Source organism: Epinephelus lanceolatus, chromosome 15 (genome assembly GCF_041903045.1).
Source record: "Epinephelus lanceolatus isolate andai-2023 chromosome 15, ASM4190304v1, whole genome shotgun sequence".
NCBI lineage: Eukaryota > Metazoa > Chordata > Actinopteri > Perciformes > Serranidae > Epinephelus > Epinephelus lanceolatus.
Genome location: NC_135748.1, coordinates 7,234,546 through 7,259,514, shown reverse-complemented (window position 1 = coordinate 7,259,514; position 24,969 = coordinate 7,234,546). Strand labels below are relative to the sequence as shown.

General features: G+C 41.2%; 1 protein-coding gene across 1 annotated transcript; it reads left to right on the top strand.

Moving 5' to 3' along the window:
• The first annotated feature begins 567 nt into the window (after positions 1–567).
• On the top strand, positions 568–24,447 carry gabrg1 (gamma-aminobutyric acid type A receptor subunit gamma1). The gene is made up of 9 exons (XM_033641941.2): positions 568–976; positions 10,400–10,560; positions 12,211–12,278; positions 13,449–13,669; positions 13,947–14,029; positions 15,030–15,167; positions 18,873–19,025; positions 19,224–19,426; positions 20,886–24,447. The coding sequence occupies exons 1-9, from the start codon at positions 900–902 to the stop codon at positions 21,165–21,167; spliced, it is 1,386 nt and encodes a 461-aa protein (XP_033497832.1). The 5' UTR covers positions 568–899; the 3' UTR covers positions 21,168–24,447.
• Positions 24,448–24,969: the final 522 nt, after the last annotated feature.

The window sequence follows — 24,969 nt, the reverse complement described above, 5'->3', positions numbered from 1 at the left end:
TGCCAAAATCACTGACAGGCAGTGGTATTTGATGACTTTGGAATGAGAAAGGTCTGGGTTACTGGGGTACTATACTGAAAGTATTTGGTGAAATTGCAGCTTTTGTTTGATAATACCTGGTCTCCCCTAAACAGAGATAAAAATGATGCAGTAGCTCTCCACCATTTTATGCTGCTTGTAGAGGGGAAGGGGCTTTGATATATTATCTAGAAGTTTACAAGTTTACAAAAAGTTTACAGGAAATATAGGCTACACCTCACTGAGCAGTTGCTTATAAATGAAAATATAAAAAATACAAATGATGAAACACTGGTTTTTAATTGGGGGTTGCACTGAATCCAAACCCCAACTGCTGAAGCTGCTCTGAGACTAACAGCCTGAGGTTTTCTCTTGTGGACACTGTCCACTGGTCACCAGCACACTGCATGATGTGGCTACACTCCTGCGCTGTAAATGGATTACACAGCAGCTGATGTGAATGTGAAGCAGGTTACATCTGCATAGTGAGCTCTGCTTTCCAAGCATAGATAAACGTCAGCGTGAATAATAGTTAAGAAATAGTGGAAATCTCCAACCATCAGTGAGTCTTTGTGAACAGTAAAGGAAATCCATGTTGTGTAGCGCAGCGGTGTGAGAGCAGCAGTGTGAGAGCAGCCTGTTAGCGGCACTGCAGATGGACTAAAGCAGAGTCAGCTCCCCGGCAGCAGCCTCACTCACTCTGCCACATCCTCCCCCTCCTCACACACCATGGACGCATTTCTCACATCCTGCCGTCGCTACTATTAAACCCCATCGGCTGCATTTAGACGCGACCCGACGACAGAAAACTCCGATTTCTTCCACTGTTTCTTTTTCTCCGTGGACACTGTTGAGTTGGTCCGCCAGCTGTGGAGCAGAGAATGAAGTGGCGTTTCGTCAGAGCTGTGCAGGACAAAGCCATGAACCCCTGGCTGCTTCTGGCTCTCCTTGGACTCTGGTAAGTGTGCATGGATGCGAAGAAGCAGGGGTGTCTCCATCATGACGAGAGGAGGGAGCTTTGTAAGGGGAAATGGTTGCAGATGTTGCCGCCTCCTCATGTCTTTGCCCTCGACGGGGATCGCTGCGTTCCGTATCTTGTATTGTACCTGTGATCACACAACAGCGGGTCGTTGTGTGAGCTTTGGGGCCTTACAGGGACACGTTTGATCCTCTGCCTCGTCGGGAAATGTTCTTAAAATGAACTTGCCTTGAGTCATATGTCTACATTTTACCTTAATCTGCGCGGAACCCCGTTGTTTCATATCGAAGTGTATTGTGAGGACAAAGAGAGGGTGGCTTTATTACACCTGCATGTGAGTTTTGTAGTTTCAGAGTGTCTGTCGTATGCCTTAAGCCTTTATCTGTCTTCCTACAGCAGTGGGGTGTCATGTGGGCGATTGATGGATGGATGATAAATGATTTTGTTCCTTGGAAGACATCACTTAGCTCAGCCTCAGAGGAGACCTCTGTCACAGAGGTGTAAATTGTGTCCTGGTAAGGGCAGGCCTACTCCTCCAGGTGAGGAATGTGAACATGTTAGGTAGTAGCTGCTGAGCTGCTGAGTAGACACTACATGTCTTTTTTCAACAAAATCATTTTGCATATTAAAGTCTCACACGCCTGTTTGAGGTCTGGTAATGCACAATGCACACTTAAGATTTGGAGCCTTAAAGGTAGGGAGTCTTATGATAATACTATAAATAAATAAATCAAAGTTTCTGTAATGTCAATTACTAGTGTGTCTGCCTGCCATATTTAAAATCACACCTCATTAAGTTACAGTTTTCATGAAGTGATCTGGTGAGTTGAAATAGTGTAGGCTAGTCAATGCTGAGGTCCACCCCACAGAGCAATTGGAGCCACTCTGAGCTCCTGTGTTATCATTATACATGTATGAAAAGCAATGCACCTAAATTCAAACATATCCCGTGTATTTGGAAGCAGTTCCAAGTGCTTTAAGGAGGCAGGTCCGACTTTAGGTTGGAATCTTTGAGTCAATTTAAGGTACATCCTCACTGTATTTCTCTTCCTAAACCTGACCACAGTAACTTTCATTGCCTAAACCTAACACCCATAACTTTATGTTAATTACGTAATTGTACATGAAGGACGTAACGTAATTCTTGGAGCGCAGTTTTGTAGGATAGCATACAAACTGTTGTGCATGCATGTTTCATAGGATATCATACAAACAACACTATAAGAATACGTTGCATTATAAGAATGGTTCAAATTGAAGCAGCAGAGGCACAGATAACTTTTAGTCCCTAGAGATCAAACTCCCGGGTCCTACATTTCCCATAATGCACCTAGATATTCCCCCCTCTTCCCAGTGATTGCCTTTACCTTTTAAATGTTTATAACGTAGGCTTTCTGTTACAAACAGTGGTGTGGACTCATGTCACATTAAATTTTATGACTTTAGACTCGACTTGGAACAATCAAAAAGACTTGCAGCTTGAATTGGACTTAAACACCAATGACTGGTGACTTCGCTTTGACTTGAAAATACATGATACCTTTCCCCAAGCCCAAAGATTATAAAGTATGTTATTTTAAAAGTCTGCCATGACTCAGTTCATTTCCTGAATTAACTAATGTTAACCTTTTATTTCCTTTAGACATTTAACATACAACAACATACAGTATTACTTTAAAGGAAGAATAGCCTTACAGACAATGTCTTACAAATCTTGGAAGAGAAAGTTAAAGACATTTCTCCAATATCAGATGAGTTTAAGACAAGACAACATAGAAAGTCATCTTGTTGTGGTACTGGCAGATGGTACCATATGCTACAGTGCCTGTGACTTGCAAAACAATGAGTTTGCCCCACCTCTGGTTAAAAAATTGTGGTGTCAAGCCCAAGCAGAGATGATATCATCAGGGTTATTTTCTCAGATTTGACATAAGAGTTCATACAATGGTTTCACAGGCTGAGAGGGATTATAACATTGGTAGTAGCCTACCCCTTAAAACTAGCATAACATTTTGTGGTGATAGCTTTATATCCTCTAAAGTGACAGTGATGCCATATGTCATCTTGTCCTTAATCATGTGTGTTGCTTATAGTTTATTTCTTCATCGTGATGTTTTAGCTTGACTGTGCAGAGTTTCTTTTCATATCTAGCTGCTGAAGTACAAAACCTTCATGGGCACAGACGTATGACTTGACAACCTGTTTTGAAGCCAGTCATTGTCCCATATGCAACTTACAAAATGATGACTTTGGAATGAGAAAGGTGTATTGAAGCCTCAGGGGCACATTCACTGAGAATGACCTTGTGCAGTAGAAGACATCTTGTGTCTACAATAGTTTAACAATATTTGCTTTGTCATAGATTCTGTTTTTTCAGTGAGTAAGCGAATGAGAAGCAGGAAATTAAATTCAAATTACATTGAAGACTGGAGGCGATCATAAGGATCATAGTCCTTAATTTGTTTTGAAAAAACAAATTAAGGACTATGAGGTTATTAAAGAGTAAATGAAAAAAAGTGCTCATACTGTCGACATTAGGGGTGTAACGGTACACATAAATCTCGGTTCGGTACGTACCTCGGTACACAAGTCACGGTTCATTTTTTTTTGGTACAGTAATGAAAAAAATAAACAACTATTAAATATCTTTTACTTATTGGTAACCTCATTAAAACATACCACCACAACAGTTAACTCTTTTTACACAATTTTTCAATGAAACAAATATATATAAAATCCTGCTTTTTCACATTGTTTGAATGAAAATAGAAATATAAAAGTGAAAAATAAAATCCTGCTGTTTTTTTAACACATTTTTTGAATGAAAAATATAAATATACATTTCTGCTTTAACAGTTTTACTCAATTAAAATAAAAAGTATAGTGCAGCTGGTCAGCTTTAAAGCCTGCTCAGATTCAGTTTTACTAGGAACTTACCTAGCTTTCCCACTTTGTTAAAGTGCAGTAAACAAAACATGCTTATATCTAAAGTGCAGCTTAAACAATTTTACTCAGCTCCAATGGCGTTGGTTATTTCTTTAGCGCGATGGTCAGGGAAACGCTCTTTCTTTTTAAACGACGACAATATCGTAGTTTGCACCAGATTGCTTTTTCTAGTCGTGCCGGTTAACGTTCAAACTCGGGTGGTGTCGCTTTAGATGCGTTAGCATGTTAGACGTGTTTCCAAGTACATACCCGACCGCTGTTCTGCAGTGTTGGCACACTGCTTTTGTCTTGTCCACTTGTTTATTTCCATCTTCGTATTTTACCCTGAAACCAAAGTGTTCCCAAACGGAGGACTTAAGGTTTGCGGGTGGGTCTTCAGGTTTGTCAGGCTCACTTGCCATGTTGTCAAAATGCAAGAATGCGCTGCACAAAGTGAAAGCGGAGATTTACGGTCGGACTCGGTCCGTCACTCAATTTTGTCCGTCGGGGAACTAGATATTTTAAATGGTTCGGCTCACAAAAACGGAATTAAAATAAAACAAAATAAAATAAAATAATATCCTGCGCCCAATAATTCGGTACAGGGTCGTGCCGAACTGAAAGTCGCGTACTGAACGGTTCGACACAAATACATGTACCGTTACGGCCCTAGTAGACATTAGTATCACATTAACTCAATGCTTACACTTTAAGTCCCCCTATAAAGCCTTCATAAGCAGTACACAAATATGGTTTACAACACATTATATTGTAGTTGTAAATAGACATGTTTGGTGTCTTTAAATATAAAGTACTTGTCAACAATTCTAACTTTTCCTATGAACACATATTATATATTATTACACAGGTTGTTCTCATGCATTGTTTGCATGTATACCTACGAAAACGACTCCACCACGATTTGTTTAAACCATGTAATCATGAGCCAGAAATTTGTGTTCAAGCTAGGTAATCAGGAAAGCAGCGATCACGTGACCAATGTGCTGAAAGGAGAAAAGAAGGAAGTAGTCCACGTAAGGAGGCAGGTTGGCTTGACGGAGGGATCACAAAACACCAGGCTGTTCTCACAAATTTCTTGTATGTTTTCCTATGTAAAGTAATGCATCCAAATTTGTACATATCCCATGTATTTTGAAAGGCTGTGATCATGTGACTGATGCGTTGATGGCAGTCAACAAGGAAGAGCCCAGAATGCTTGTAAGGAGGCAGGTTGGGGTGGTGGATTGATCACAATCTCCCTCCCTGGACAACATATTCTCCTCTACGGTCAAGTGTTAAAGAAATCTGTATCTGGGGAGGTCATGGCTGAGATTACATTCTGTTAAAGTCGCCAAGCACAATAAGTAGTCCAGGTTTGTCTGCTCCACATACAGATCTGGTTGGCAAGTGTGCGCTGAGCCTCCTGCATGTTGGCTTGCAGTGGAATATAACACAGACCAGTATGAATAAAACAAATTCATGAGGGGAGAAAGAGTTACAATTTATGAAAGAAGTATCCAGATCAGGAGAACAGTGCTGTAGGATCACTGCTACATCATTACACAAGCCACTGGTGGTGTGAAAACAGATACCTCCACCTTTCAATTTGCCGGAGAGCTCTGTGTCGTGATCTGCTCTGAACAGCTGGAAGTCTGCCAGCTGCAGCGCAGAGTCTGGGCAGATAATACAAAGCTTCTCTTAACTTATAGGCATGCACAAGCTAAGCTGAATACTGTGCATACAGATATTTCCTTCACAGAAATCTTTATTTATTCCCTCTTAAATTATTTCAAAAGCATCATTAAGAGCTGTCTGACATGATTTGATTATCAATATAATGCTGTAAGTGGTGACCAGCTGCCAGGGTTTCAGGCCACATGCTCAGGAGACCTTTGGTTCTTCAACTTGGTGATCGGTGGTGGCTTTGTTGGTTTTAGCTTGTCAAGCAACCACTAGAACAGATGACAGTGGAGAAAAGTCCCTGAAGAAAAACATGCTGAGACAGACTGAACTGGTGCACAATCAGTGAATCACCATTAAAAGGCTCCGGGGCTCCAGTTGAATCAACACACCGAGTCAAAGCACGGAGATTCAGTGGAACTCTGTCTCTGTGTGATTTTAAACTTCAGCTGAACTCAAGCAGCAACCAGCTCATTGCTAGCGGCAGTGCCACAGTGTTACAGTCAGCTTGAGTTCTTCTAATGGCCCCCACAGGAAAACTCTGACTGTTCTGTAATGAACAGAGCATGAAAACTCCAAACATTAAACTAGAAATACAAAGTCAGTTTTTTCCGCATTTCGATGTATTGCTTGCTGATTGTTTGTACCTTCACCACTCCGCCTAGTCTGCACCGTTTTTATCAGAATTTTGAAAAAAAACTTTTGGCTCCAGGCTACACCAGCACCTTAGTTTTTGCAACAAGACTGAAAACGTTAACACCAAATCAAATAAAGCTGTCTCACACAGGATAAAACAACGAACTATTGTCAGGTGTAGAGAGGAATCAAGGACAACTGATGAGCATCTTTTGAAAAGCCTGCTGGAAATGACTTAAAATTAAATCTCTCACAAGCAAATGTCAATATCCAACTGTCAACAGTAAAACAAGTTAAAGGATAATTCTGTATCTCTTTTCAGTTCACAGACCCAACTCCTGCTTCAACTTTGACCTGTACTTACTCTAGTTGTGTATGGACAGTTTTCGTTGTACAGTACTGGATTATTAGCAACATTTCTTTTAGTTTGACCTCTATAAAATTAATTTGGATAATCTGGAGTCTTACTGGAAGCAAAACAGTGCATTCACACATACTGTACAGATACACAGAGGCTGGGGGTGTATATGCAAAGTATAGATAGCTAGGCTCTGACAGGGCAGTTATCTCAGAGTGACAAATTTCTATTTCTTTTTTTATGCATAACATGGAATAGAAACCAACAATTGACTGCCAACAGTCTCAGAAAAATAAATTAAGTGGCCATGAACACTTAATAACTTATGACGCAGTAGTGGGAACATAATTGTGTTAAAATTACTTGGTGGCAACAGGAAAACAGTGCCAATTCAAAGTCAATGAGAATCTTTTGTCGCGTTGGACACATGCATATCAGTATAAAGAGTCAGAAAGTCTGCCAAAAGCGAGCAGTAGGGGTGGTGGATGGGTCAAACAAACCTGGACTATCAACCAGGAGACCGCTGTTAATTTCCTGTGTCAAACCAAAGTCAAAGTAGTCACATGACTTTTCGGACTCAATGTAACTGTGCAAAGTACTTAAAGTAGATACCCAAAGTACTTTAGGTATATACTTTATGTAATGGCACCAAGTCTTTAAGGTAGATACTCTATGTAACTACGCAATTTGCTTTAGCTAGATACTTTACGTAACCACGCAAAGTAACTAATAACTACACAAAGTACTTAAAGTAGATACTTTACTTTAAAGTACATAAGTTTACCTCACTTATGTCCTGTATGTAGTTATTTTGGCTGAAACCCTGATCATTTCCAAAACTTAACCAAGGGTTTTTGTTCTCTAAACGTAACCAAAAACATTTCTGTCCCTAAACCCTAAACTAAACCCTAAGCGACCGTTTCACAACAAAAGTGTGATCATTCATAAATGACTTTCCATTTGCACTGTTTTTGTGTTGCCAGTATGTAAATTTAACACATAACATGCCCACCGCCACTTAATGTGCCCTGTCCATTTCATGCATTTCTGTGAGATTTCATAGGAACCTTGCTGTATGACAATGGTTGGTTGTCACCCAGTGTGTTAGACAGCATTTGCATTAATTTGACCCTTTTTGAACTTCTCCACATCATGCCTTTGGAAACCTTTTGAGTCTTTAAGAAGAGGTGGCCTGCGACAATTTAGGTGATGAATCAGCATTTGACTGTTAGAGTCAATATATGTGGATACTGGGCAGCTGTAGCTCTGTAGGGAGAGAGGACCAGCCATTTTTCATAGGGTTGGTTGTTCAAACCATGTCATCTTCTATACCCAGTGTACTTGCTCCTTTGTGTGTGTTTGGTAAAAAATGTAAATCAAAAGCATCTGCCAAATTAATTGATGTAATATAATGGCCAAAACAAAACTGAGGCCCACATTTTAATAATGCAGAATTACATGAACTATGAGCTGACATAAGCAAGCAATCGTGGCAAATAATAAACCCAAATCCCAGCTTCAAACTTCTCTTTAGAAACCTATGGGTCATGCATGACACTGATAGACACTACGTCCATGTTTGAACAGGGTTCATTGGATGGGTTAATCTCCATGTTTGTCCTCTGGGGCCATGCAAATCCATAGAAGCCATGTACAGCACACCATGTAAATGTAATTAGTTTTTAACCATTATAGACTGACATGTTCATTAAGGGAAAATTAATCACACAGTTGAGCTTGGCACAAAGTGAGGGTGTCATCAAAGTCATTGGGAATAGTTCTTCAGGGTCATTAATATCCATACCAGATTTCATGACAATTTTTCATCATTTGCTCAGATATCTTGTCCTGTGCTAAAGTGTTTGGATGGACACAGGCATATTAACAGGCCACGTCTTCTCCTTATGCCCTGCTGCTGGTGGAGGAAAAGAAAAAAATATATTACCCTAAATGTGTGACAAAAAAGATTCACATTTACTAGACTTTCAGATTCAGATGGACATGGTTTCCTAGTGAAGCGCTGTACAGTATTATTTCTTCTCTGGTGATATCAGAAAGCAGCAGGGTTCATTTCTGCTGCACTGGGTTATTGTACCATGTCCTTGGTATTAGAAGTCATCCAGGAAAGGGTAACCTAACAGTCTGGGCTGAATGCCAAGTCCTCAGGTCTCTTTACAGTATCAGGTCCATGTTCATTAACAGAAGAGCAGCGGCACACTTTGGCATAGACTGAGAGTTCAGCCATGTGTAACTTCCTGTAATAGCCAGCATAGCAGAGTGGCAGAAAACACAAACTGCCGACAGCTCTGTTTCATTCTGAAGTTACATCCTCAACATGCCCTTTTGCATAGTATTCACTGAGCATTCTGCTTCTCTGAATCCACTGGGTGTTTGTATGTGACTTATGCCTTATTTCCACTGTGTGGTTCTGCTCAACTTGACTCACTTTTGGTACCAGGTACTTGTCTCACTTTTATTTTCCACTGCAGATAGTACCCAGTCAATAGAAGTGGGACTCTTAGCTGACACCACATGAAACTGCTGTGACATCATCTCCAATGTGACACATTGCCCATCTAGCTTGCAGCGGATTCTTTTATTGGCAACCAAACAGAGGAATTTAGGCAATTCGTCAATTGACCATGTTGGGGTTTTGCGTGCTGCCATTTTTTAAATCTGGGTTAAGGGGAATAGAAAAATTGAAGTCACTATTGACAGAGGCTTTGCCATTTTAAAAATGGTAGTTTTGCGCAGGATGTCCCTTGCTGCATGAGTGACAATTCTCTCTGACCCATCAGTGGTTGGCAGTGTTTTAACACCAACTTTCAGTATCGGCTCTGCTCGTTCACGACTTCGACTGAAATGGTACCACAAAAAAGTGCTAGATACCGGATGCTATCCCCAACCTTTTAATAAAATCCAAAAAAGAACAGTTCCAAGTGAGTTGAGTGAAGTTCAACAATGCCTGTTTCATGCAGTGAAAATGGGGCTTAAGATTTGTATCTGAGATGATCTGAAGCTTTTCCCAAAATACATATATATATATATATATATATATATATATATATATATATTTATTTATACTTCACACTGTAGAAACAAAAGACAATTGAAAAAAGGCTTTATTTATATTCATTGCTGATCACAGAATAAATTATTTCAGTGTTTGCAGAGACAGCTGATTTTGTGTGATGTTCGCTGAAATAAGAACAGAACAAATGCAGGCCTTTACCAGCAGAATCTGACTTTTGTCCTTGGAGAGTACTACAGCCCAACATTGTGTAAAATGGCAAAGAGGGTATCTATACACACCATGATCTCTCTAAGCGGTTTAAAACTGTGGCCCTTACAATAAGAAGGGCCTGGCCCAACAGAATTAGGCTGATTTTTCCATAGGGAGGAAGGGGCCGTGAAAGACCCTGTGGCTCGCTGACTTCATTTTAACTCTGGGGACAGACAAGAGCCCTTTATTCTGAGACCCGACAGTCCTGATTGGAGTGTAAGGTTTAAGGGGATTAGATAGGTAGGGAGGGGCATGCCCATTTAGAATTTTGCAAGTCATCAGAAGCAACTTACAGTCTGATCTGACATAGAACGAGAGTCAATGAAAGATAGATAAAACTGGTTTACTTAGTTTTAGTCAGAGTTCTCGCTACAGCATTCTGAACCATTTGAGGACTCATGGTACTAGCACGTGACAGGCCTGAAAAACATTACAATATTCCAATTGAATTATACAAAAAAAGTGAATAAGGGTCTCATCAGCCATGTTTCTTACAGTGTTTCTATTTTCTTCTCCACAGTGCAGCCTTTGGGCCCAGTAAACAAGAAGAAGAGGACTATGAAGATGTGCCCATAAATAAGACTTGGGTCTTATCACCGAAGGTCTACGAGAGCGATGTGACTTTGATCCTAAATAAACTGCTGCTGGGCTACGACAACAAACTGCGGCCTGACATCGGAGGCAAGTTGAGTTCAAATGAATTTTGCTTTGTTTAAATTCTGTTACCACAGAACAGCAAGTTCTAAAATAGCCTTGTGCAGTATGGGTTACTGCCATGGCATTGCATGAAAACATTTGTGAAAAGACAATGTCACAGCTGCTGCTATCTGGGGAGAACCTTGTATATAACCTTGTTCAACATTGAGAATGATACATTCTTCCTCTTACAAATGAAAAACTCAACTCACATTTGACCTCAGCAGTAATGGCTGCTGTTCATCAAAAGTTACATAGGTTGCTCTGAGGAGCTGAGAGCCACCACATATACAGTATTTGGTTGGTTGCATTTGTCATTGACATTTTTAAGATGGTACAACAGAAACTGGTCAGTCAAATAGTGTGTATGTGCCTCTGTGCCTCTGCATTGTAATTATGTAATTTTGTATGTAATTTGCTGAGTTGTCATGAAACTATAGATATTCAAACTTTAAATGATACTGAGAACCTTTAGGAGTTTTTGTCCATTTTGCCCTAACAGTTACTTTGTTGTGCCGTGTTGCTGTGTTTGTTGTAAGTTGCTCTGATTTGTCATAGAAAACCACCTCTACAGTGCCTAGGCCATTGCACAGGTGTTCATGCAGATTGAGTGCACATGGACTAGATTAACAGAACATAACAATGATTCACTGAGTGGTTGTGTAAGAGTAACATGTCATGGTTTGTTGTGTAAAAAGGTCAGTAGTTGCTGGAATATTTCAGTCTCCCCAGAAATCTGTAGTGTTGGATAGTACAAAGAAAGCTGAGTCTTGGATATTGTATTTTTAATACTCAATATATACATAACAACTTGTAAAGTATTGAAGTAATTGAGATTAGAGCTGGGCATTAAAACAAACATTTGCTGACACTAAGAGACATGATTGTTTCACCCACCTCTTAGGCAATATAGTAGTAGTGTATTTATATGCATTCTGGCATTCTTGTACATTTTTAAATGCCAAATTTTTTACGCACAACAGTCCTGGCCTTATGCTACCTACTTGAATTGCTGTTGCCAGTCTGTTTCCTGCCACCAATCCACCCTTCAATTCAAGACAACCCTAATAACTTGTAGAACTCAGTAACAATCCTCACCCTGTCCACTTACAAAGGATGCATTTCCATTTTCGGTACCCTGACAACCAGACATAGCCAGTATGGACATGAACCTTAACCCTGGCACTTCTACAGCTGACAGTACTTTTAATGGTGTTGTTAGGTTATAGCTGTGTCACTGAAGATGCAGAGGAATGTCTGCACCTGGTTGATTGTCCAGGGTTTGCATGGCAACTTTTTCAGAACATAAAAGAACAGGCCGGTGTGTTTAGAGTCCCTGATGTAATTGATGGGATATTTAACAATAGCAGGTGTTTGCAATAAGTCCTTGTCAAGCAAGAGTGACCACTCTTTAGACCAATAATTGGACTACAGTGTTTCTAGCTCCACCTTTTACTATTGGATCAGTGTGCCTCAACAGAGGGGTAAGGAAACAATGGGATGGAGTGGAATGGATGGAGTATATCTCTTTAGGTTGATAAGATTAGATAGCATCTTTTTGGACATCAGCTAACAAACATTTACAAAGGTTGATGCCGTTTCTGTCAATGCAGTATGTCTTCTGTCATGTTTCAGTGAGGCCGACAGTGATTGAAACAGCCGTGTATGTCAACAGCATCGGACCAGTCGACCCCATCAACATGGTGAGACTGCCCCATGTTTTCCCTTTGTTTTTTGTCTGCTGATATAATGGATAATGGACTTACTAATGTCAAATTAACAGAAAGCACAAACAAAAATGGAGTTACGTTTTTATAGTTTTACAGTATTAGGAGGTAATCAGTATTTATCCTCTGGGTACCACAGATGTGTACAAAAATGAATGGAAATCCTGTCGGTAGTTGAATGTGAAAGTTGATTCTTTTTAAGTTTCTTGGCGATGGTATTTTAATACAAGACTCAAGATTAGTTTTCCGAGAGCTTTCAGCTTCCATCTACTGAGATGCAGTTGAAAGTGCTGCACAAAGCTAGTTAGTAGACCTCGATTTGAGATTTTATTTGTTTGATTGTATGACAGATTTCATGGCTATCCAAACAATAGCTGTGGAGACATTTCACTCTCAAGAAATGTTAACTTTTTGTTGGTGCTAGAGTAAAGGTCAGGACATTGCAAGTCATTAGGATTCATTCTTGGAACCAAGAACATACATACGTATACAGTATTTTACTGACAGCTTACAACTTTGATTTGATGATTGTGTAATTACAAATCATCTTAAGGAGAAAATGAAAGTCTGAACCAAATCTCATTGCTGTCTATCCATCCAGTAATTAAGTCACTCCAGAAGTGAAGCGGGAATTAGTCTTAAAACACAAAGATGAGTTAGCATTTTTGTAATTTCAGTTCCCTCGTCTCTAAGTCAGTGGGTTTTTTTTAATGTGTTTTTGGCTAAACGCCTGAAACAAGGCCTGAGGTGAACACAAGCCTTAAGAGAAATTTGCGTTTTGTTCTACAACATAAAATACATCAATAAATACCCTACTTGTAAATTTGGAAGCTTCTACCTGTCTTAAAAAAGGCAGTTGCTGACAAGTGGCTTGAGACTACAGAATGTCACCACGTCGAGAAGTCATGTGACCTTGGTGTAGTTTGTTTATAGTTTAACGTTACTTTTTACTTTTGGCAACTGCATTTATGCTTCAAAAATCCTAAAAGTGGTGTTCATTTGTAAAGAATATCTTGCTGAACAAACAGTGTAAGCATCATAAACTTTTGTTTGCACAGATCTTACTTTGTGAAATAATACAAAATCCAATCCAGTCCAATGTATATATAAAAATATATTTGCATGCTTTTCCTAACTCTGTTGCAGGAATACACCATTGACATCTTTTTTGCCCAGACGTGGTATGACAGCCGACTGAAGTTCAACAGCTCGATGAAGTTGCTCATGCTAAACAGTAACATGGTAGGCAAAATCTGGATTCCCGACACATTCTTCAGGAATTCCCGCAAATCGGATGCCCACTGGATCACCACTCCCAACCGCCTCCTGAGACTGTGGAGCAATGGCAGAGTCATGTACACACTGAGGTGGGACAGCTATGCTGCCAGTTTGCTAACCTTTTTGTAGCCATTTTAATGTTGAACAATCAAGTCTTCAAAAGTTGTTGTTTGTGCAGCTTTAGTGTGTGCATCTGTATTTTTATCATTAGGTGTTGATCTCTTTAGGTATGATTTAATGGTCTTTTTCCTGCATTTGTTGGTGTAATTACAGAGAAAACATGAAGTACCTTTTCTATGTTCAGTCACACTTGGGAGGGAAATGCTGAGACATGCTTTTTCTCTGTCACAATTCTGTTTCTGTCAGGTTGACTATTAATGCGGAGTGTTACCTTAAGCTGCATAACTTTCCAATGGATGAGCACTCGTGTCCACTGGAGTTTTCAAGCTGTAGGTGGTCAGACGTTTCCCCCTCCCATTTTTGACCCCGCCATCTTGACTTCAACTTCCGTAACGTGCCCAGAGACAGGAGCTTCTGTGTGGGCTAGCATAGTGGCTAAGCCCTGGTTCCTTCTCCTTGCCAAAAGGCCCATCTGCTTGAGGCTGCCCTCTCTAAGCCTGTACCAATCTATCATCTGCTCCACCAGCGGAGAGAGGAGGTCACCCAGTCCCATTTTCTCTGGCAGACTTAATGAATTATGCACCTTCTCCCAGTCTGATTCATGCTGTCTGTGTCATCCTTCATTCGTCTCTTGCATTGTGCTTCAGCCTCTCATGTCTTGTCATGATGTTAATCTTCCACACTGGTGAAAAATGCAAAGACCATTCCATGGAGTTAAGAACAAATGTTCGAACCAGTACAGTCACACAAAATGTCATCAAATGAGCACAAACCAGTGGTAATTTCATCAACATAACTACTAAAATGACCAAATAGCCCTCACCTGAAAAACAACAGCATTGGTTATTTGTTAAAGAACATACATTTTGGTTTTCTGCCAACATGCTCTTGCAGTTGTGCAAATAGTGCTTTCAGTAGCAGTGACAGAAGTAGCATAAAATCTTTTAAGAGAAAGATCCGATCAAAAGTCAAAGCATGTGACTCCAGCACCAGGAAGAGCAATTACTTCCAGACTGGTTATTTCCTGGGAGTAAACACTAGCTCACATCTGCACAAATGACCTACTACTGACTATTACAGGTATGCCTATGAAAGCCTGCGATTACCTACCACACTGTAGTGCACAGACTGTTAAGCAATTGCAGACATCTTGCTCATTTGAAGAACTTTCATGAGACTGGGCAGGTCAGTTCCATCTTGAATGCTCCCCTTTGCCTTGCCATGGTGCAGTGTTGCCCTGTGATGTACAGTACACTAGATGACAGATGTATAGGCATCAGTAAGGCTTCTAATTCATTTATTTTTTGTCTTTGTTCGGGGGTTCTATAGATGGTTATCCCAAGAATGAGATCATGTACCGGTGGCAGAGACGGGCAGTGGAGGTGGCAGACCAGCGGTACTGGAGACTCTACCAGTTTGCCTTTGTAGGGTTAAGGAACAGCTCTGATGTGGCGCACACCCAGTCAGGTAAAGGAATATGGCCAAGTCCTTTTATGTCGCCAGTCTCCAGTTGTACATGAATTTAGACTTTGGATTAGGTTTAGTAAAAGTACTTTTCAAGATCATGACATATAATCAGTGTTGCACTTGTGTTACAGTGGTGTAAACCAATCCTTTGTACATGTGCAGTCTTATCTGTCTACAAATTTATCATCTGTAATTCATATTCAAATAACAATGGAACATGAAAAGTGTAGACCTCTGTCAAGGCCATTCAGGATATTCATATAGCAGCAAACAACTATTTGCTATGTAAAGTTACAGTGGAGTAATGACACTGAGCAGAGAATAATTCATTTCTAGCTAATTGCTATTACTCTGTACTGCTCGCTACCCAGGCCAGGTGTGTGCGGGAGAGTGGTGCTCATACACCAGTGCTCAAACCACTGTATATCATATGAGCACACTGTTAGCTCTGTCAGCTCTGTTAGCACTGCTGATAACACTGTGGAAGGTATGCTCCTGCAAAGATGCCATCCCAACCCATTGCTGTCGCTCGGGGAGATGAATAAAATCAACATCATGCTGACTAGTGTTGCACGATATACTGGTACCAACGGTAGACCGCGGTACTAAAACACCATGGTACATATGATACCATAATGTTGGAGTACCGTAGTACTACGGTACCTCAGGGAACCACTCTTGTGGGATAAGTTCAAAGTCCAATCACAAGAGGTTGAGTGTCCGTGCGCCGTCAAATAACGGCGCGCGCTGGCCACCTGGCACTCAATATGCTGCTGCAGTGGTTTGTGTCCAGTGACATGTCAGGTATTAGCTGAGCTATTGAGTATATTTAAGCAGTGAAAGTTATTATTTATTTATTTTTACTTAAAGGCTAGATTTGTTGATATATGCTACAGTGATTTGTTTTCCACAGAGCTCTACGGTGCGAGCATTTTACTCACATTTGCGACTAAAAATAGTTTTGTGCAAGCAAAAGAAATCATTCAGGAGCACACTGTGCGAGTACAGATTTCAACCAGCAGCAGGAACGAAAGGCGCATCCTGCCGGTTGTGGGTTGAACGGGGGTCACAGACACAGACAGGAATACATATTCCTGTCAAATACGGCAGCCATAGTGCTCCGTGGCGCAAGATAACTGCTTATCGGCAACCGAGAAGCCCGGCTCCAGGTCCAATAAGTCTTTGTTGGTGTCATGACTGCCCAGAAATACCTGAACAGTCAAGCCGTGGTGGCACACAGGTATGTGAAACAAGCCGTTCACATTTCTCTCTTTGTGGCAGGTAACGGTCCACAAACCTCACCGCACTTTAGGGACTGTTCTTAACTTATGAAGAGACTGTTCTTTACTTATGAAGAGACTGTTCTTTACTTATGAAGGGACTGTTCTTTACTTGTCAGGGGAGGCTGGTTGATTTTTATTTCATTTATTTATTTTATTTTGATCCCCCCTATGTTAATCACTTATTGATGCTGTTTTTGAAGTATGAATAAGTCAATAAGTAATTTATTCCATTGAAATATCATTGATGTATTATAGAAAAGTGATTTATCTTTTTATAAATGACAAAAGGCACATCTGCCTCATTCTTGCTGTGGTATCCTGATACTACTCAGAACTGTGATACTTTCTCTGGTATCGCACCGTGGGTCCCAAATTTGGTACCGTGACAACACTAATGCTGACCATTGTGAACACATAAGGCCTCGTGGATGGCGCCTTGTCATAGCAGTATTAAGAAAGGCAATCATGTGAGCATTGGTGGTTCAGTGGTGGAATTCTGACCTCCTGCATGGGAGACCCGGGTCCAATAAGTTTTTACTGCTGTTAGTAATCAGTCCTTGGTATGGACCTGTTTTTGTTCTGTATTTGGGCTGGAAATCAGCTAAAAAGCACCTTCCACCATTCATTTGACAAGCGTCACTCTGTGGTAAATGTCAATCTATGAATGGTTCAGATTTGCATCTGAGGGAATATGTTTTAAATGCACTTCGTCCAACTTGATCTAATGTTACATTAGTAATGCCACTTAACAAAAGCCCCCATTAGCACATAGCCTTTATGTATCATGTTGCAGGTTGCTTTGTTTCGTTTTCTTTGCTACATGAACATACTGCATATCAGTGCTGCAGAAAATGGGGGCAAAAATATTTTATTTACAACGTTAATCTTGCTTTTTGTGAGCTACTGAAAGTGATTGGTGGTGCAACCTTCTGGACAGAAACATCAGAAGACACTGGAATGTGTGACCAGCTAAGAGCTGAGAGCAGCATGTAGACAGACCAATGGAAAGGAAACATGTTTTTCTGCTGTGATGTGGGCATCATCAGTGTAGTAGATAACAACGTCATGTTAGCATTGGTGGTTCAGTGATAGAATTCTTGCTTGCTACCTGGGAGACCTGGGTCTGATTCCCTGCCAAAGCAGTAAGCTTTAACTGCTGTCTTGAATCGGGCCTTGCCCAGTTTTTTTGTCCTTGCCTGGAATTATCTGAGTGAACTACACATCTGGAACCTGTGTTTCAGAGATACTGTGGCAGTTCATGTGAGAATTGGTGGTTCAGTGGTAGAATTTTGCCTGTCACGTGGGAGACCCAGGTCCAATTCCTGGCCAATGCAGTAAGCTTTCTCTGCTGTCTTGAATAGGGCAAGCAGTCATTTCTGTTCAGTTGAGATAAAAAACACTGTAGATTTCACTCATGCAGTTTAGCAACATTTTGTGCCTCATAGGCACAGTTGGCAGCTTGTCAGTCTCATTATCTGAACGTCATGAGTTTGAGCCTTACATGGGGCAAGTTTTTTTGTCCTTGCCTGGAATTATCTGCAGTGTACTACACATCTCGAACCTGTGTTTCAGCGATACTGTAGCACTTCATGTGAGCATTGGTGGTTCACTGGTAGAATTCTCGCCTGCCACGCAGGAGACCGGGGTCCAATGCCCAGCTTTCACTGCTGTCTTGAATAGGGCCTTGCCCATTAAGGGGATATTTGTGCAAAGGAGAAGCAGTCATGCAGTTTGGCAGCATCTTGTGCCTCGTAGGCGGGGTTCACAGAGTATCAGTCTCACTATGCGACGGTCATGAACTCGGGCTTTACACGGGGCAAGACTTTTTTGTCCTTGCCTGAGATTATCTGCAGTGAACTATAGTCTCGAACCCGCGTTTCAGCGATACTGTGGCAGTTCATGTGAGCATTGGTGGTTCAGTGGTAGAATTAAGCTTTTACTGCTGTCTCAACATCAAGGGAAGATTTGTGGAAAGGACAAGCAGTCATTTCTTTTTATGAGATAAAAGACACTGTAGATTTGACTTGTGCAGTTTGGCAACGTTTTGTGCTGTGGCTGCAGTAGGCAGTGCCGCGGTCTCATTATCTGAAAGTCGTGAGTTTGAGCTTCACACAGGTCAAGTTTTTTTGTCCTTGCCTGGAATTATCTGCAGTGAACTACATGACTCGATTTGTCATGGTGGCAAGATGGTGTCGTTGCAGGAGTTCCTAACCAGGTTGCCCTTTTTATTATTTATTATTATTTATACAATGCACACTACCCCAGTCATACAAAACTGGCAACCTGCAATAGGTTACATACCTTTCTTCATATAATATGCTCCACTTTACCCAGCCTTACCTAAATTCTTTGAACATCTCACTTTTCCGCCTTGACTTCTTAATGATTTGTTTCTACATCTACCTTGTTGTTTTACTTTCAGGCGAATACGTAATCATGACAATCTTTTTTGACCTGAGTCGGAGAATGGGCTATTTTACCATCCAGACCTACATTCCCTGCAGTATGATCGTGGTCTTGTCCTGGGTTTCTTTCTGGATCAACAAGGATGCTGTCCCAGCCCGCACATCTCTAGGTTTGATATGTTCTTATTTCATACACAATTTAACTGAGTTCAAATGTGCCTTGTTCTGTATATCATTGTACTAGACATTGATCTAAAAAAAAAAAAACGTTTCCTGCAATAATTACCCCAATGCCAGAAAGAGGCACTGCGTCCAACTATGTCAGAATATCCCCACTGAGTGATTTGTCTCTGTGACAATCCATTTAGGTATCACCACAGTGCTCACGATGACAACTCTAAGCACCATCTCCAGGAAGTCCCTGCCTAAGGTTTCATATGTTACTGCCATGGACCTGTTTGTCTCTGTCTGCTTCATTTTCACTTTCGCTGCCCTCATGGAGTACGGCACCCTGCACTACTTCACCAGCAACAGACAGACCAAGAAATCTAAAGCCAACAATAACACACAGGTACTTAACACTCACTTTCTTTTAAACCCACTTAATGTCATACACTCGTAGAAATGAAAGTTCCAAAAGGGTTCTTCCAGGAGGGCTGAGAGAAGTGGAACTTCAATGGTTCTGTGTAAGTCTAAGGGTAGCGCTGGGCGGTATACTGGTATTGATTTTCCACATGATATGAGTCTTTGGAATAACCGTCACACTGCCATATAGCTGAGACAATTGCTGGCATGCGTTGGCAAACAGGGAAGAGCATTTAAAAAGTGTATAACAAATAGGAAAGTTGATTCCTATCAACTGCATACTCTTTTTACTTACGGTTAGAATTATAGAACAAAACAAATGATAAACCACACTAACTCTCTTTAACAGAAAAAATGCCATGGCACATAGCGTTTGACAAAAAAACCCCAATTTGTAACTTTAATAATCTTAATTGTACATTTACAGAATTAAACCAAGGAGGCATGCTGGGTAAAGCTTCCCAGCTAGCCAGTTAGCATCATAGTTTGTTAACAGCTGGGAGAGGCTCCATCGCCACAGAACATTTAGAAGATCAGAAAAGACAGGTGCAGGATGAAGAAAGAGAGACGAAAGAGATGCACCAGGAAAAAGTAATGTTAGTTTTTTGGGCTACTGTTGTTGCCGGTGGTGGTAACACTAGCAATTTATTTCACCATCACCTGAGTAGAACACCAGTGTTGAAATATGGAATTACGGTGATCGGATTCCAGGCCGTCAGTAGCAACAGTGGCGCGGTGAAACCCAAGGGTCAGACATTGCTTAAAGCGGCATTTGCGTAAAGGCCCGAACATACTCGGGCGGAACGTACGTGGAACGGACTCCGCGAGGAATGTCCGCAGTCATTCGGGCTTTGCGCGCACAGGGCTTGCGGACATCCGCTTTGAGTCCGCGCGGACCTCCGCGGAGTCCGTTCTGCATACGTTCTGCCCGAGTATGTTCGGGCCTTAACGTACTGCATTTGACAGGGAAAGCAAAGGGGAGCCAAGCAAACCCTATAGTAATCAAAGTCTTAGATATACAGTACATAGAGATCTATGGATAATAAAGTCAGCTACTATCTTTAAAGTCTCCCTGGGTTCTAGATGAAATCCTTGGACTATAAAAAGAGCTCTCGGTACAATACCATGGGTGGGTTCTTGCTAGCACCCTGAGAAGGTGGAATGGTTGGTAGAAGAATTACGCCATGGAAGGGTTCTCTGTAGAACCCCTCATAAGGCATTCTGGGAAGAATCTTTCACAGATCATTTTCTGTATGACCTTTATGTTGGGTTTTCAGTAAAACCCTCTGAAAGGATTCCAGAAGGAACCTTTCTAAAAGGTTCTATCAGGAACCAAAAACTGTTCCCCATTGGGGACAAGCCTGAGAACCCTACATGTGTGTGGTTTGCACCTCTATTTCTTAAAGAGTGTAGTAACATACTGAAATGGGTGTTTTGTTTTACAGCAGAGAGCATCGAGCATGGTGAATATCCGACCTGGTACATCCCTGCTGCAGATGAACAACATCGTGCCCTATCACGAGGAGGGTGACTATGCTTATGAGTGCTTGGATGGAAAAGACTGCGCCAGCTTCTTCTGCTGCTTTGATGACTGCCGCTCAGGTGCCTGGCGTGAAAACAGGATGCATGTGCGGGTTTCCAAGATTGATTCTTACTCAAGAATATTCTTTCCCACTGCGTTTGGCCTTTTCAATCTGGTTTATTGGATAGGTTATCTGTATCTATAAAACAAGTACCTCAAAAAAGGACGACTGGAGTTTAACGTCTGCAAGCATTTCACAGTAGCATAGCTGCTCTTGTAGCATTGGAAATAATAGCTACTTAGCAAATAATAAACTTAAATTAAAATGTCAAGCCAAATTATGAATGACAGTGCCTTGTTTTTTTTTCTGCGCTAAAAAATGAGGCATCGCAAATGAGTGAGAGTCACACCGTCCCACAATCTGCCCAACTCCTTGTTCCAGGGCAAGACAGGTCAACAGCTACCTTTTAATATGCCATTAAGTACAGTATGAATATTCATTGTCCCCTGTGGATAATCCTTAGTCATTAAGGTGACCCATTGACCTTTTCATCTTGCAACAAAGTCAATTAAATGACATTTAAATAGCTTGACCAAAGGGTGAATTACCATTTATTGTTTTCTGAATATTCGTAATTGCCAGGGGATTGATCCCATTCTTTATGAACCTTAACTCTAAGAAGCCCCTGATGTTCTTGATGTCCTTCCCTTGTCATGTGCTGCACAGTCAGCACAGCAGACTATGTAGTAAATGGTATGTTTTAAATCCCCTTTGGCCTTGTGCATATGCCCATTGCACTGGTATTTGTAATTGCATCATTAAAATAGAACCCTACGTCTAAATGTGGATCATGTCATTAAGGTTAACAACTGTAGGTAACCTAAATAACTCAGTATAGTTTAATGAAATTTTTTCCTTCAACAGCAAAAGTGCTTTATAATATTGGCTAACCAAGCTCATACACACTTTGCTCTAGTTACCTCAACATATGAAATGATGGGTTCTGATCAGGGGTGTAGTGCTGCCAGAGAACACTGGAATGACACCCTGTCACTTGTTTTTTTTTTCCAAGGAAAACATGAACAGCTAAAAAGGTGTAACATTGGTGTAATGTTAGTTAAACAATGATAGAACCATGTAGGCCCATGCCAGGCCCCCAGGAAGTGTGCAATTTTTGTATGCCTTGCAGCCCAAAAAGACTTTTTCCGATAGACTTACATAGCAAAAGAGACTTCTGTTAATCAGTTGATATGTTTTTATAGTGTCACAACCTCCACAAAATGATTATTTAACAATCAAAATTCGATTCATTTGGTCCAGTAACATTTGGAAAGTCTAGTGGAGCTGCACAGTTGAATAATTTTATCCCCATTTAAGTTAACGGAGCACTAAACCAGAAGTAGCCAGTCAAAGTCTCAAGTGTGCCTGCTCTATGGCCTGCACAGTGCGGAAGCATTGCCAATCATCTGGGTTGAACTATTTTGGTTTAATGCGCTACTGAGCAACTTTCATAGGAATGAATGGGGCCTTGCATCCAATACTTTATACACTCATGGCCCTGCCCACCTTGGGCTACCTATCGGGTTGGCTTCTGCTACAGCTAGCTAGCTGAGCAGCGTTGACAGTTCCAGAACAAAATGCATCTCAAATTAGTGGGGGTGCATGTAAACTTGCCACCACTGGTTACATAACCTTTGAACTAAGCCACAACTTAACTGCCCCAATGCACACATAGTACTGTGGTACTTAAACAAATAGCACTACACCCCTGCTTTGGCTCAAGGTTGGATTCACTAAGCCTCAGTGCTTTTGACTTTCTTATTGCCCCTTTTTATCTCTTCTCATTCTTTTTTATCAGCAAAGAGCAACGAAGAAACAATTTAGGTTAAAGAGAAATTTCGATTTATTTCAACCTGTCTCCTATCGTCCTAAATTTGTTTCAAGTGACTAGTGACATAAAAATAATAGTTAGCATGTTAGCCATTAGCCTAGATACAGCCGGGGTGCATGGTAGCATCAGACCTGTTAAAACGTAAGTGAAAGGGCATACTCTTGAAGTGCAAAGTTAGTCCACTAAACAAGCTTTTTCTCCACAAAGACTGCCTTGTTTCGTTATGATAAATGTCAGAGAACAGAACATTTGTTTACCATTTAGCTCTGCTTTCCAAAGCGCGGCTGAAATATCGCGAGAACAAGCAGCGATCTCATACCGTGCCTGAAATATCGCGAAAACAAGCAGCAACAGCTGGAAGGCTGAACTGGACAGTAGCCTGAAAAGTTCATTCATTTATTTTATGAAAGATTTATAGAATAATGGCTGACTTTTTGCCAGACTACGACTTTGTGGAGGAGGAATTTGATTTTGCAGAGTTTGATGGCCGCCCTTATTTATTTGAGCCAGAATACACTGACGAAGAGCTTTGTGAAACTGAAGAACAGAGGAGAGAGAGAGAGGCACAACAGGTAGAGGACGAGAGGAGGAATGGCTGCTGCAAGGCTGCGTAGCTCTGGAGATTGGTGGTGTACCTGTGAATGCTGTGCCCCAGTGCCCACAGAAGAGGAGTGCCTCTGTTGCAAGGAATGGGACCGGTTGCAGCCTTATTTTCAAGGTCTGGATGTGACCGACGACGAGACACCTCCACCTGGAGTAAGATCCAGCTGGGCTTTATCTAGAGCTCGCGAGATATATTTAAGGTAAGACAACATGTTTACATGTCGTTTTCTATATGTTCTCTGACATTTATCCTAACTATATGAGGCGGTCTTGTGGAGAAAAAGCTTCCGTGGTGGCAGCACGGAATGGGTTGAAATTACGTGCTGCCACCATGAAAACAATGCCAATGTAAAGTCAATTAGGATCCTCTCCCGTGGTGGACACACGGATTCCCTGATTCAATCACGTCACGTCAAAAATATGCTTTGGTGTACTTTTACAGAGTTTTGCAATATGTATATAGCCTACCTGTATCAAAATGTATAATTTTCAGCAGCGATTTGTGTGACAGCTGCCATGGTCGGACGTATAACCAGCGGGGCAGCCGTTCTGTGGCGCTGGCTTGGGGTCCACTCTCCCCTGGTGGAGTGGAGGGTGGCCGGGTTGCCAGGGGCAGACGGCTCCATGTGATGGTGTTTCCTCTCTGGTTCTTCTGTGCTCAGCCTTATTTTTATCTTCTTATTTATTTATTTATTACTGGCGTTTGGATTCAGTTACGGCAGACAGATGGCAATCTGAAATGGAATGAAGCCCACAGACAGCGGACAGCAGCTACAAAACAGTAGTGGAACGCGCCCCATCCGCCCACAGCACAATGCTCTTAAAGCCCTACGCTATCAAAAGCTGGCAAAATACATTTATTTTATTTTATGGCCTTGACATTAACCTGTCATATTGTTGAGTTAGCAAGGACACTTCCGCGTTTTTGTGTGTGTACAGGAATGTTAAAGATATCATTGAGGAAAACGAGGTTGACGTGACGTGATTGAATCAGGGAATCCGTGTGTCCACCACGGGAGAGGATCCTAATTGACTTTACATTGGCATTGTTTTCGTGGTGGCAGCACGTAATTTCAACCCATTACGTGCTGCCACCACGGAATGCGGTGTTAAGAGGTCGTGGTCATTTCACGTATTTCTGTGAGATCAGGTTGCTTACGTTTTAACAGGTCTGACGCTACTATGCGCCCCGGCTGTATCTAGGCTAACGGCTAACATGCTAACTATTATTTTTATGTCACTAGTCACTTGAAACAATTTTAGGACGATAGGAGACAGGTTGAAATAAACCGAAATTTCCCTTTAATGTAGGCCTCACTTTTATCCAGCATTCAGTCACTTTCACTGGTTAAAATGACAATGTTTGATTCTAGATTCAGATTTGGTAACTGTCAAACCGGAAACCTACCCAAAGCAGCTCTGACCCCAGAAATGTTTGCACAAGTAAAACTCCAGTCTACACAGAGGAGATATTGCCATCAAACCTGAAAAAAGTAGCCCAAATGTTTGTTT